We start from the raw sequence: 14,156 nt of genomic DNA, 5'->3' as shown, positions 1-14,156 counted from the left end.
GGGGTAGGTGTTGATGGGGCATCACTTGCTTAAGCAGTTGGCTGGCGGTGAGGCTGAGGAATGAGGAATGCATTGAGGCCTGCGCCGAGGACTCTGAGCAAGGGTCCGGGTTTACAGATGGCGTCTTTACTTCAGGGGGACCGCGATTCCTCTGTGCGGAGTGGGAAACCAGATGTTCCCGGCCGGCGTGCTGTTTTCAGCGCTGGAGTGTTCCGACCGCGAGGAGGGATGGATAAAAAAAAAAATCCAATCATCTAGTCGGGCCTGATATTTTACAATTACAGACACTCTGCACGCTTTAACAATAAGGCGCAATTATTTTAGGCGTCTGTCGCTCTGGTCTAATTGGAAAGCCTTTGTGTTAAATCAGAATAACATAATTGGAGCTCTTCTGAACCTTTACCACCTCGTGTTCCAGCCATGCTCTCTGCATGTGTCTGCCCATCTGGGACTAAATTGGGATCCTGGCACACCCCACAAGGCTTCCCGGGGCAAACGAGCCATTGTCCACTCAGCAACCTACCAGTTATAATTACAGGGGTTCGCTCAGTCGAGGTTATGGTTAAAGTGATTCTTTTTGCTGTTTACACACTGGAGGCTGCAGGACCCTCGGCCGAAGAGAACTGGGCCCCTGGCAAGTGGGGCGGTGCAGGGTGCTTTCTGCCTGGGTGTGTGCCAGAGACAGCATGGGCTGCCATAGCTGCTGCCTGTTTGTTTTGAGGGTAAATCAAAGTAAGATGATGACTGCAAACTGTGTTTTACTGTGGGGGACCTCCAGCAGCTCTTTCCAGTCAGCTTTGTGTGTGTGATGTATTGTGAAGTTCAAGTTCAAATTCAAGCAAACTTTATTGTCAGTTAAACAATGTTCCTATGGAACCAACTTCTACATGTAACATTTAAACAAAGTTATGGACTGACATAAAGTGCAAGTGTGCGACAAAAAAAGACACACAGCGCTAAACCACTGAAATGAGTGGCAAGTAAAAAACAGACACTTACATTTACATTTATGACATTTATCAGACGCCCTTATCCAGACCAAGTCCCCCCCTTTTTACACCCAGGGTTAGGTGTCTTGCTCAGGGACACAATGGTAATAAGTGGGGTTTGAACCTGGGTCTTCACTAGGCTACTTCCATCCATTGGGTGGCTGTGCAGCATAAAATAAATGTGTGTGTGTGCAATAAATGTATGTGTGTGTGTGCTACAGACGTCAAAACCTCTCCCTCCAACTCTCAAACAGCAAGTTCCTGCTTGCTCGGAGGGAGCAGACGTTTTCTTTGGCAAAAGCAGCTGCCCCGGGACCGAGAGTCGGATCCCCGCTGGATCGGTGGATCTGACAAATTCATTGCCATCTCGTCAGTTCCCCGAAAATTCCCCACGCCCTCTTTTATTCGCCGTGTTCCTCCCTCAAACAGAGCAGGACCTTTTTTATAACTTAAGAAAAGCAGAAATGTCGGGTCCTGAAGGATGGAGACGTGTGTGTGTGTGTGTTTCCATTCGGGGGTGTTTGACTCCATGAGTTGTCTGGGCCACATATTCACACGGGCTCCTGTCTCTGGCCCGCCGCCAACCTCATGTGATTTATTTATTTATGCATTCACCCCTCCAAAGGGCGGGACGCCAGCGTCTCCCTCCTCGTCCATTGAGAGCCACGGAGTGAGACGGCTAATAACACTGCACGCGCAATCGCCTCACTGAAGGTGCGCAGGAATGCGCCCCCCGATTGAAACGAGGGGGATAAAGGGGGCTGTTGTTTTTAGAGCGCTCCCCTGGCGCGGCGTCCTGTCAGGCGCTGGCGGTAATTAACATGTTAACGGCACGGCACTCTCATGGACACGCACTTGGCGCGCCGCTGGAGCGTTGCGGCACGCAGCACATGGGGGCTGACGCACATCTCTCTCATTGTTGGGGCCGCTGTTTGCTCTCCTCGGGCTTGCCAGGACAGAGCCACCTGGCACCAGCGTTCGGGGGGAGTAGAGAAACTGCAAATACAACAGTATTTATGTTTTATGTCCTGTTCACATCAGCCAGTGCCCTCAGATGTTGTACCACGTGACCGCAAATGACAAGTTGCACCGTGCGTCCGCCCAGCATCACTGCTGCAGGCATCGACGTTCATAAAATTTGAAAAAAAAAAAAAAAAAAAAAGAAAAATATTACAAAGGTTTAAATGCAGATGCTTTAAAATCATGCTTGTGCATCTCTAGTGTATATCTATGGTGATCTTTTTTTTATTAACATTTTTTTTTTATTAAAATACATTACAATTGACTATATAAATGATACTTTTCAGAAGTTGTACATTTTATTTATGGGATCTTCTGATCATAGGTAATATTCTGATAACTTCATACTAACATCAACTTCATAATAACATCATACTAATCACTAACCATAATCATCAGTTTTATCCTTTCTCACACTTTTCTTTTTTTAAAGATTAAAATAAAACTGTGTCACTTATAGTTCCTCAGGAATTGGCCAGACTTTGCGTATTCTTTTTGTAATTTTGACCACAAAATTATAACATTCACATTTCACAAAAATGTGTAACTTCTACACATTTTATTTTAAATTTGTGAGATCTGATTCTCATTTAATTTTTCATTTACAGTCTTGCATGAAAGTTACTCCCTGTCCCATCATGGACAAACTGGCAAGGCCAGGGAAAACAACGGTGGCACTATGACTCCTGCTTGGGCTTTGCATTTGTGGTGGGTCCACCAAGTCTATTAGACCATAAATTGATTTTTAAACACACACAAATATTATCAGCGCTCTCAGGCCAAGAGAAACACCGTACCCTGCCATGCATTTTTATCAGCTCCACTCTCCCCCAAAAGAAGGGCCTTCATTCAGGGGTCCGGCCGGCGGCCATTAGCCGACTCGATCGCTGAATGGTGCCGCTGTGCTTGTGGGAGGTGGCGGGGGTCTCTGGTGCTTGAGAGTGCCCAGAGAGAGAGACCACATCAATCTGAGCAGGGGAGAACACCAAATACACCAGCCGGAGGAGGGAGGGCTGTGTGCCCTGTTGGTGTTTGTGGGTGTTTTGAGCAAAGAGCCTTTCGTTGGCCAGACCGCTGGCCAGGAGCATGGTGGCGGTCAGACCAAGAGTCTCAACCTGCAGGGAATCCAGACACCAGGGTGCTCTTGCATAACATCATGCATAAAATTCATACTATGTATGAATGTATTTGATATCTACGTTCCGTTTATTTACTTGTTTGACCAAATAAAAAATGACCTGTAGTGTTGCTTTCTCATACCTGCTCTACAGACAGGCTAAAGAAGACTTTTTATATCTTATGAAGCATATATATATATGTGTGTGTGTGTGTGTGTGTGTGTGTGTGTGTGTGTGTGTGTGTGTGTGTATATATATATATATATATATATATATATATATATATATAGAGTATTCTATCTTATATGTTAGGTTTTGTTTTTATCTCACCTTACTTGTCTTTGTTCGCTTGCACTGTTATCACTTTTCTTTCACACTACCTCCTTTATAGGCCATGGATATAAAGGGGAATGTCAAAAGAATAATGAAACGGGTGCACTGTTTGATATGGGGTCAATATTTGGCCAATTAAAAAAAAAATTGAGTATGGAAATAGACATAGTTAACCTTCCTGTGTTTATACATAAGGGTCCTTGGAATTACAATCAGTATGGGTAAATTTGCCACATTTGAGCATTTGATGAGATTTGTAATTTCTCTGTTCCATTCTTGTTTTTCGTTCGTGAGCTTGAGGGACCTTGTTGGGTGGGTGTGCAGCATCAGTTACCGCTCTTACAGTGGGTGGCAGGTCTGGATCAAAAGTGGGTCCTGTTCTGTTTAAAAAATTGGAGCCAGTGACTGTGTTTCAATATTTACTATCACCTGTTTGCCGAGCGGGCGACCCAGGGCTTATTCCTGCACACACAGCAATTTTCCCCACATAGTGCTGACCATTCATGCTGCAGGGCATTTTGCTCCAACGTCTCGGCCCAAATCGTACCCAGACTGCCCACTACCACATCATGGACTTACCGGATCATAATGTCAGAAGCCTCTGAAGGGGATGCAGGTCTAGCCCGGTGTTAGGAAACACAGAGCTTAGATCAAAGCTGCGAAAAATCCCTCTCTCTCCAGGTGACACCGAGCCCCATTAAAGACAGTGATGGGCAGCCAGGACGTATTGTGATATAATGCAGCTCAATTGCAGTGCAATCCCAACGAGCAACAACTGCGAGGTAGAGCCACCTCATCACTGTTTTTTGTCAATGTTTAAATGTGTTCGAGCTTTGAGGCCTATTTTTAAGAAAGCAGATGAGCTGGCATTCTGTTTGAAGTGACAGCCCTATAAATTTAAACCTAAAGCAGCCAACCATTTGGACACACTTATTCTATGAAAGTCATGGAAACCATGATGGAGGATCTTATAGGAATCTAAAACATCTAATAGTTTATAACAGAAAAAAAATTCCTTCATTTTCACACTGTTGTCACCATAAGAAAGTGAAAGTGAAGTGAAAGTGAAGTGATTGTCATTGTGATACACAGCAGCACAGCATACGGTGCACACAGTGAAATTTGTCCTCTGCATTTAACCCATCACCCTGAGTGAGCAGTGGGCAGCCATGACAGGCACCCGGGGAGCAGTGTGTGGGGATGGTGCTTTGCTCAGTGGCACCTTGACGGATCGGGATTTGAAGCAGCAACCTTCTGATAACGAGGCCGCTTACTTAACCACTAGGCCACCACTGCCCCAGAAGCATCATAAGATGCTCAATATCAAGAGTGAAAATACTGAAATAACTATTCATGATTTGTAATCTGGGTGAAATTCTATATAATAAGAGTACAAATTAAGTATTATTAAAACTACATATATTTTGCAGTCCTTCATTGTCCATTGTGTACTTCTTCATTTCGTGCTACTACAGAATAAATAATTATCAAAGCTGTAATCCTTTTCGAGAATTGAGTTGAGATGCCCAACCCTTGTCTGTCTGCAGGTGTTGCTGTCATAGGTGAATGTGTATTTTGCGTACCTGTGTGTGTGCTAGTTAAGTGCTACTCACTGTCCACAGGGTTGATGTAATCGGGCAGGTGAGTGGCGGCTGCTGCTGCTGCAGCTCCGGTCTGCATGAGCAGCTCTCCGTACGGACTCCGGTGGCTGGCCATCAGGTGGTAGTACTCCGCTGGGCTGGTGCCTGGAGGTGGAGGGGGGAGTCCGAAGAGTCCTCGCTCCTTCAGGTGCTCGTGTGTCACTGCAAGGGCGGGAAGGAGTGGATTTTAACAGCTTTCCAAAATGAATGAACACATTTTTTTTTGTGACAGGCCAGTAGTGGAGAGAGGCTCTCAGTCATCAACGAATGCAGTGCTGCTTTTTCCCTGAACACACAGACACTCACACACATAACCTAGTGAGAAGGAGACCCTTTTAGCGCCACAGTACTGTTGATGTTAAAATATGTTAATATGTTAAGAGCCAGTTAAACCAAAATTTTACGTGTCAGGACCAATAGAGTCTGAGATTAATTAGTTTTTCTTTCCTCCCACCACGGATAACTTTACTGGTTCCGCCCCTTCACCTATCCTAACATTTAGGCAAGAAGGAGGAGCACACGTGTATGTATACTTTGTATACATACTATGCAGTTCGTGCTCATTCTCATCCCAGACCTTGCGCCGTAACCAATACTTCAGTAACAATTACAGCAGAGCGCAGTAAAGGAGGACAGGCGTGTGTTTGTGCTGTACCCACAGCCAGCGGGACGGGGCTGTTTATTTTCTCCACGCTCGCTGGCTCGTTTAACCGCTCCTCTGGAGACATTTATGGTCAGTCCACTGAGCAACATCGAGCTGCCCAGCACATGAACCTTGAAGCATTTGAGATCTGATCAGGCAACCAATGGGTTCTACTGTATTTTTTTATCTCTTATTCTGGATCAATGCATTGCATTTGGGTTTCTGTCACTGATATTATAAGACTTTTTCAGACAATAAACCTTATATTATAACAATGCTGGATATCATTCTCAATAATCCACATTCCAGTTGCTAGGATTCTATAAATAAGATTCATGTCATTTTTATAATGTCACAATGAAAAAAGGGTTTGGCTAAACCTTCCCTTCACTGATGGCACAGAGAGGTCACATGCGATTTACAGAATCTTTGTGTTGCAATGAGAAGCCAGTGGCAATCGTAGCTTTTTGGAATTACAATTAATGTATATATGTATATATTCTTATTAAGTCGTTCACATATTCTAAGATTCACATGTCTCTAAGAATGTCTGTTCTGCATAGTTTGTTGTTAACATTTTTTTTGGCACTAATTACCCAGTGCCTTTGGTCTAGTGGGGTGAAAACAGCATTTTGCTCTGGTGTTCAAAGAAATTCCTTGGCACAAAATCTGCTGCCCCTGCAAAAGCCCCCAAAAGATGTTCTCGAGCAAAACCTGCGGCCCTCTGCCAGAAGAACAAGTTCTTTCAGCCCATTGGTGATCTAAAGCATATAAACCCCATGACCAAAGTAATGGCTGATGGAAAAAAGAAGATCAATGTCCTGGAATGGCCCAGTTAGAGTTCGCATTTTTTTTTATTTTAAAATAAATTTGTTTTGCACCCAAATGACAATGTGGTGAATATAGGTGATTACAGCAGTGTTACAGTAACTGAGATTCATGCTTGATTAGAAGTGCTTTCAGTGTTTGGGCCTGAAGGTTGGGGTCAGAAGGTCCCGTTGATTTTGTTTGTGCTTGTCCAGGCTTAATTTCCCTCATTTCTTCTCTGCTTTCCTAGCATTTAATCACTTCCAACATCTCTTCCACACACTTTATTTATAGAAAAAAACTTTACTGCCAACTCCCTGTAGAATTAGTTATCTCTAATCTTACCTCAACATGCCAGTGACATGGCTGTGAGTAATGCAATTGTTGTATTTTGTTGTCCAAAAGTCATGTACGCCAGATTCAATTGAACCCAAATTACACTTTCTCAGAAGCAGCTACTGTTCACTGTTGATTTAGTACAGGTCATAAATTTATTGATGTTTCTAGTGATTATTAATAGCTTTAAACATTCAAATAATTTCTTTTAATCATTCATTCATCCATTTATCTATCTATCTATTTATTTGTTTTTGTGTGTGTGTGTGTGTGTGTGGTCTAACTTTATTTTAAAAAATATTTAAAAGGTTAATGTGCTTGTTTTTTTTCGCAGTGTAGTATCAAAAACAGTATCGAGTACTGAGTACCAGTAAGGGTATTGAGTTTGAAATTTCAGTATCGTGACAAGTCTAATCTAAAGAAGTGAACACAAGACTAGACAAGTGAGTCCACAGAGGAGTGCTGATGCGGGTGACATGTCAGAAGGAGAGAGGGGACAGGGGAGAGCGGAGCATAGTTGCTGTTGGAACTTTGTTTAAAAGAGTAAGATATGAGAGGATGTGGAAGTGTAGCTAACTTTATTCAGTAGTCTGATGGCTTGTGGGGAAAACATGCTTGTGGTCCATGACATTTACACTCCTGTAGCGCTTCCCTCAGGGAGGCAGTGTGAAGAGGGTGTGTATTGTCCTTAATTATGGTGTGGGCCCCCCTGATGACCCTGCTGGAGTAAATTTCCCAGGGTAAAGGGAAGGTTACTCCAGAGATGTAGTTTCCATACCGTGCTGTGATAAGGCATGTTATGACAGTCTCTGTAGATTTTTGGTTGGCATGCCCAATTTTCTCAGCCTCCTCCAAAAGTGCAGTCTTCTGTGCTCTCAGTTCATGAGATCCTGGCTGGTATGAGGTCCAAAGAACTTAAAGGTTTTCACTGTTACACCTCAGACGCTCCAATGTGAATGGGAAAGTGATGCATTTTCCTCTTCTTTGGGTGTATAATTATCCACCCCTTCTGTCCTATAGCCTGTCTACACCCCACCCGCTAAACAGCCTTATCCTTGTGGGGTCATCAGCAAATGTGTAATTGAGTGCATGCTTGTCTATATTGTAAATTTTTAAAAATGTATAATGTAAACCTAAAACAGTCACATTGATAATGCACCAACTAAAAATAAAAACGCATCGTTTCAACCATTTGAACCATGAAGCAGTGGCCTAGCGGCTAAGGAAGCCATAATCAGAAGTTGGCCGGTTTGAATCCCGATCCACCAAGGTGCCACTGAGCAAAGCACCGTCCCCACACACTGCTCCCCGGGCGCCTGTCATGGCTGCCCACTGCTCACCAAGGGTGATGGTTAAAAGCAGAGGACACATTTTGTTGTGTCACTGTGTGCTGTGTATGACAATCACTTCACTTTCACAATTTCTTTATTTTGTGCAATATTGGGAGCCCGACATATGCATAGGAGATGCAAATTTTAAATAATGTTTTAAAATTCTAAAAACAAGTCACATCTCACATGTTGCGGCATGAATCCCAAATTTAAACTGGACTGATCAGTTTCCATGATTTTAAATCATTTTTCATAAACCATCTATTTCTGTGCAGTGGAGGGCTAATTCGCTGCAGTAGGAAGGTCTCACATGTAAACTTATACAGGGTGGTGTGTTGCAGCAGCCTTTGTAGTTTCTCAGAGACATTCTGTAAAGAGCCATTAGCTCTCCTTGCCCCTTGAACACAGCTTGTTCTTTTTAAATTCGCCTCTCTAATGCAGCTCTTTGTATAACTGTACATCCATTAACACTCAGGGCTGAGTGATGAGGTATTTGTGACATAACAGGGACTTTTACAGCACTTGCACTCTGTCCTCGGAGTGTATACATAGCACTGCACCGGACACAGGCACTGGCATTTCTTTAAACATTTATTCATACAGTGAGCACACATCCTGGAAAGCTGAGTAAGTTCTTATCTCTTCGAATGTGCATTTGCCCATGTGTGTATCCATGTCCTCCTACATCCATCCTCCATATCCATGTCCTCCTGTGTTCATATCTGTATGCTTGAAGTTCCTGAGTGTGTTGGTGTGTACTTGTCTTTGTCCTAATAATGCACAATGTATCAAATCTTTTTATATACTGGCATGTATAGTAAGACCATGAGTGCATTACTACGATTACCATTATAGTGCATCAGAATTAAATTGTTGTGATATAATAAGGGAATGTATGTGTCTTTTGTCACTCACCATCTGCTGGACTCAGTCCCCGGGCCACCGAGATCATGGAGAGTGTGGGGCTTGAGTGCACCGCAGAGCGCAGGTAGTGCTCCATGTGGGGATTGACGTAGGGATGTGGGGGGCTGAAGTGCGTTTCGCCGGTGGCCGCGGCATGAGGGGATAGACAGATGAGGGAGATGTCGGAAATGACAGGACTTCCTGCCAGCCCTGTGGGTCTGGAATAATAAAACAGGACAGTCAGAAAATAGGCAACAAAACAGTTCACATTTGTTCATAAAATAGTTTTTTGGCTAACCATGATTAGCCACATTGCTTCCATTCTGAAGTGCTTATCATCATAAAAAAGTGGCACAGGACATACAGTACAGGCAAAAAGTTTGGACACACCTTCTCATTCAATGTGTTTTTTTTTCATTTCATGACCATTTACGTTGGTAGATTCTCACTGAAGGAATCAAAACTATGAATGGACACATGTGGAGTTATGTACTTAACAAAAAAGTGGAGAGCTGGCCTCCACAGTCATCGGACCTGAACCCAGTCGAGATGGTTTGGGGTGAGCTGGACCGCAGAGTGAAGGCAAAGGGGCCAACAAGTGCTAAACACCTCTGGGAACTCCTTCAAGACTGTTGGAGAACCATTTCAGGTGACGACCTCTTGAAGCTCATCAAGAGAATCCCAAGAGTGTGCAAAGCAGTAATCAGAGCAAAGAAACTAGAATATAAAACATGTTTTCAATTATTTAACATTTTTTGTTAAGTACATAACTCCACATGTGTTTATTCATAGTTTTGATGCCTTCAGTGAGAATGTAAATGGTCATGAAAATAAAGAAGAGGTGTGTCCAAACTTTTGGCCTGTACTGTAGCTTAGCCTTGTTCAGTTCAGGAGAAGGTGAGGATATTTAGCATTTTAACTTTAGGCTGCAGCAAATGTAGTCCATATTTGTGGCAATGTTGTTCCAGAAACCCGTCTTAAAACTCCTTTCTTAAAAGACATAGAGAGACGGTAGAGAGACTGTTGTTGCCTGCTGTTCCACCTGCCAACGGGTGACATAGAAGTAGAATTCAAGCCAAAAGAGAGTTGGGGTCTGTCAGATGAATCAAGCTCATCACTGAAACTGTTGGTAATTTTGTCTCTTCAACTCATATTAGACAGGTTGAAACCGAGGGCACACAGCCGCAGAAAAACTGTGCAGTAGGATTCATGTCTACACAAACAATGGTGATACCCAATCCAGTGTATCTACTCAAAGTGCTCTGCAATATAACACATTGGGCCAGAACTTCACTGATACCTCTCAGGTCATATAAGGGTTATAAACCTGTCATTGCTTGGCAGCAGGAAGGTCTGCCTCCTCAAGGAAACCCCGGCCAGGAGTTTCAAACACCTCCTGGAGGCAGAGCATTTGTCAAGCTTGATGTTTTCTGGCATGAGCCCATTCAATGCAGATCAGGGTCTGTCTGGCTCTGTGTGTGGCGTGGGGACACCTGGAATCATAGGGACAAGTTCCGATGGCCCGTCTAACACCTTGCATCCAGCAGAACGAGATCTGCCTGGTCCATGTCCTTGAATTTAGTTTGTTTTTGTTCGCTTCCCAGCAAGAAAGGGAACAACCGAACCAATGAATCCCAACCGACTGTTTTAGGGGGCCAGGCCTTCACCGGGGAAAGGTGTGGATATTGAGAGTTGATGTCTTTTGTGTTAATTCTGGTTTAAAAGCAAGTGGGAGTGTTTAAACTGAGTGGATTGTCTTGGCACTTTAATGACCAGCAGATTTTCTTACAGGCTTTCACTTTGTGACAAAGATATGCTTATTGTCATTTATGGCAAACATAAAGTCATCCCCCAGTGCCTGGCTCAATCTCTGTGTTCTTAAGGTTTCCCCCCTCTGTCACTTGGCTTTGATTTAAAAGGTCTTAAATCCCTGAAATCCAGTCACCGGCTCCGATAAAGATGTGAGCCAGGTCTGTGGTGGTGGCTGGGTCTGAAAGGTGGGCCTCGGGACTCGGAAAGTTGGCAGTTTTCCATTATCTTAGGCTCTGGATTATACCTTTCCTGAGACTTGCGAGCAGCCACAGGGCATGCTCAAATTCCAGTAAATGCCTGCAGACTACCAGGCCTGTCCTTGGGCCAACTTTCTGCCATCAGCGCCCTCGAAAAGATGGTTATAAAGAGAGCTCTGTTCCAGAGGCGCTGAGAGAAAATGGGCAAGCTATGCACAAAGAGACCTTCCCCCTGCTTGAAGTGAATAGTCTGGATTAACTTTTTACCTCTACATCCTCTGATCTTCCAATGTGTTGTAAATTGCAGCTCATTGTGTTTTTTTTTCCTTGTCCCTTTGATTTTGTATTCAGCTTTCGCCTCCCTGAACACTTTCACTCAAAGAAATACCAGGTGTTACAGAAGTGGCATCTGTGGAAGGGTGGTAGTAGCCTAGTGGGTAACACACTCACCAATGAACCAGAAGACCCAGGTTCAAATCCCACTTACTACCAATAGGTCCCTGAGCAAGACACTTAACTCTGATTGTAAGTCACTCTGGATAAGGGCGTCTGATAAATGCTGTAAATGGAACAGTGACGCAACCTGCAGAATCAACCTGTGTAATTACCACTGTGGATGTTCAGACATTTTTGTACCATTTTTGCACACACCAAACACCAGTTATGAGGTGTATACAAGGTAAAAGAGAATTCAATAAGGGGAGGTTATTAGGAGGTCAGAGTTGAAAAGGCCACTCTGGGATTAGACCCATACTCGGTTCAAAAGACACCCAGAGACCTTTCTTTGGCCCAAGGACCCCATCTTATCCAGCACCTTCAATATACTATCAATGTTCCAAGAGCCACATAGAGCAACACGACTTCCAACAGCACTCCAGAGAAGCACTTCTCATCTCAACAAAAGATAAGCAAGATATGCATTCAGACTCTTTTCACTTCTGGCTCCTCAGTGGTGGAATTTTGGTATATTACTATATTGTCATAAGAAAGTCCCTTCCCATCTTCAAATGATGATTAAATACCCACATTTAGTATCTACTAGACTAAATACACATCATTTCTCCATTAAAAAATCTTAACTTCTCCTCACTGTACTTTTGGTTTTTAAATGTAATGTTCTTTGCACTTTAATGGGATGATGGTGGTATGTAACTGTCTATTTAAAACAGTATTTCTAGCTATATAGGTATGAAGACTGATGTATGTCAGTTGTCAGCGTCTGCTAAATGCTGTAAATATAAACGTAGAAGTCACCCATACTGACAAGGTCTAAACCTACTTTGACGTTCTGGTTGCAACGTCATGGCACTTAGCATTATCTATTTGCATTTAGGTAGTGGAGACACAAGATGTTGTTCCAGATACTTCCCATTATTTCTGGGTTGGTTTGAAACTGGGTGACTGAATATCATTCAGTGATATTATTATTGTCCTTAATCTTGGAAGACATCAACCCACCTGGACAGTAATGTTTAATGATCAGATCAAGGTAATAATTCATATTGTGTAGAGAATCATACAGGTATCTGTATTACTAAATTGGCTCTATATATAGACCTACAAAAATATGTATCTTTTGCCAGTTGTTATTTTTTTCACAGGTTTACTTCATATTGACAGGAGCCTAAAACAAATGCTGCCACAGCAGACTGCACGCCCAGATGTGTTACACTACTTTGCCTACAAGAAAAGAAAATGACAGCGCAGTATGTTCATGGGTATTACATAAATCAGGAAAATTTCTGAGAAGCATGTTTGAGTCCAAGATAATAAGGCATAATTTACAGCTCTACCTGTCGGGAGACAAGAAATGAGAGGCCTGTCTGACAGGTACCATTATTGAAGGTTCGTCATTCCGCCCCTCATTCTGACAAGATGTTACTTGATCCAGACTCGACTCCAGGCACGGACAGGGCATTCTTTGTAAAACTTCAGAGTTGGCTCCTAATCAGAGCATGTCATTAGAGCTTCCATCACAACGTCATGGGTGGCTCACCGTGGATTGGTATAGAAGTGAATGGCAGTCTCCTCTTTACCGCCTTTTGTCTGACTTTTACAGGAAAGGATAAACAGATAGACAGAAGGTATGATAGAAAATGTGCCACTGGGAGCATTTCTTCTGCCTGTAATTGCTGCCTACCAAACATGTACTTAACAGCTTAAACCAGCCCCTAGCAATTTCCCTGAATTCCTATTATGTCATCCTGTTTGACGATATAGAGGTCTTACGATATAGAGGTCTTATTTGATGCTATTTTACCTGATGCTAGATGAGCACCTGCGAGGTCTGAGCAACCCTCTACAAAGCAGACCTGGACATAGTCAGGTATCCTCCTCCAAAGAAACTGCTGCACGGATTGCTAACAAGTTTGCATTTGTCGAGAGATGAATTACGGTATGACACACTGTTCTGCAGAGGCTCTTTGCTTTAGATAATTCACTCTGGTCTCCATGGAGACCACAATGAGCTTCCACTGTAGTTTGCTGGGACCTGTAATGAAGTTCAGGGTGCAATTAAGGGCTGCTCTTTTGAAATATCACATGCATAAACAGAAGGATAATCTGCCCTGAGGTTAGTGTTTTCTGTAATTTCATTCTGTAATTTAAGTGTTATGCATGGTGACAGATGAATATGCATGCCTAAAATTCCTGCCATTAAAACTAGCGCTTGGAAACCAAATTCTCAATGAAAAACACCGGAAGTGCAGCTCTAAATTACTGAAATGGAGGAGATATGAAAGTAGACACTTTGCGGACCAAACCCGATCTACAACCACACTACACAAAGCTTGGACGCGTTTGGTGCTACAATTCCAGAAAAAAAAAAAAACACAGTCATAGACTTCTGTTTTTGCCATTCGCTGAGTTGTTGCTCAGGCTCTGGGAAAAGAAATGATTTCTAGATGCTAATTACTCTGATAGCATGCGGATGGCTGATGCCTGTGCTAGTCTGGCTGGAGATGGAGCACCAAGAGCCACTTCTGTCAACACAGGCAACCAAATAAGACTGTGGAAAGTTTCGGTTTT

The 14,156-nt window shown here is 43.2% G+C and overlaps 1 protein-coding gene across 2 annotated transcripts in view; it reads right to left on the bottom strand.

Annotated features, from left to right (window-relative positions):
* Positions 1–14,156, bottom strand: part of gli2a (GLI family zinc finger 2a) — a 69,270-nt gene that overhangs the window by 15,441 nt on the left and 39,673 nt on the right. For both annotated transcript variants that reach the window (XM_028991640.1, XM_028991641.1), the window contains exons 4-5: positions 9,133–9,338; positions 5,074–5,262 (exon numbers count right to left, since the gene is read on the bottom strand). In XM_028991640.1, the coding sequence (XP_028847473.1) occupies positions 5,074–5,262; positions 9,133–9,338 (395 nt within the window). The remainder of the gene's footprint in view (positions 1–5,073; positions 5,263–9,132; positions 9,339–14,156) is intronic.

Source organism: Denticeps clupeoides, chromosome 9, assembly GCF_900700375.1.
Source record: "Denticeps clupeoides chromosome 9, fDenClu1.1, whole genome shotgun sequence".
NCBI classification, from domain to species: Eukaryota; Metazoa; Chordata; class Actinopteri; order Clupeiformes; family Denticipitidae; genus Denticeps; species Denticeps clupeoides.
The sequence above is the reverse complement of the archived record's forward strand: the minus strand, read 5'-3'. Positions and strand labels throughout refer to the sequence as shown.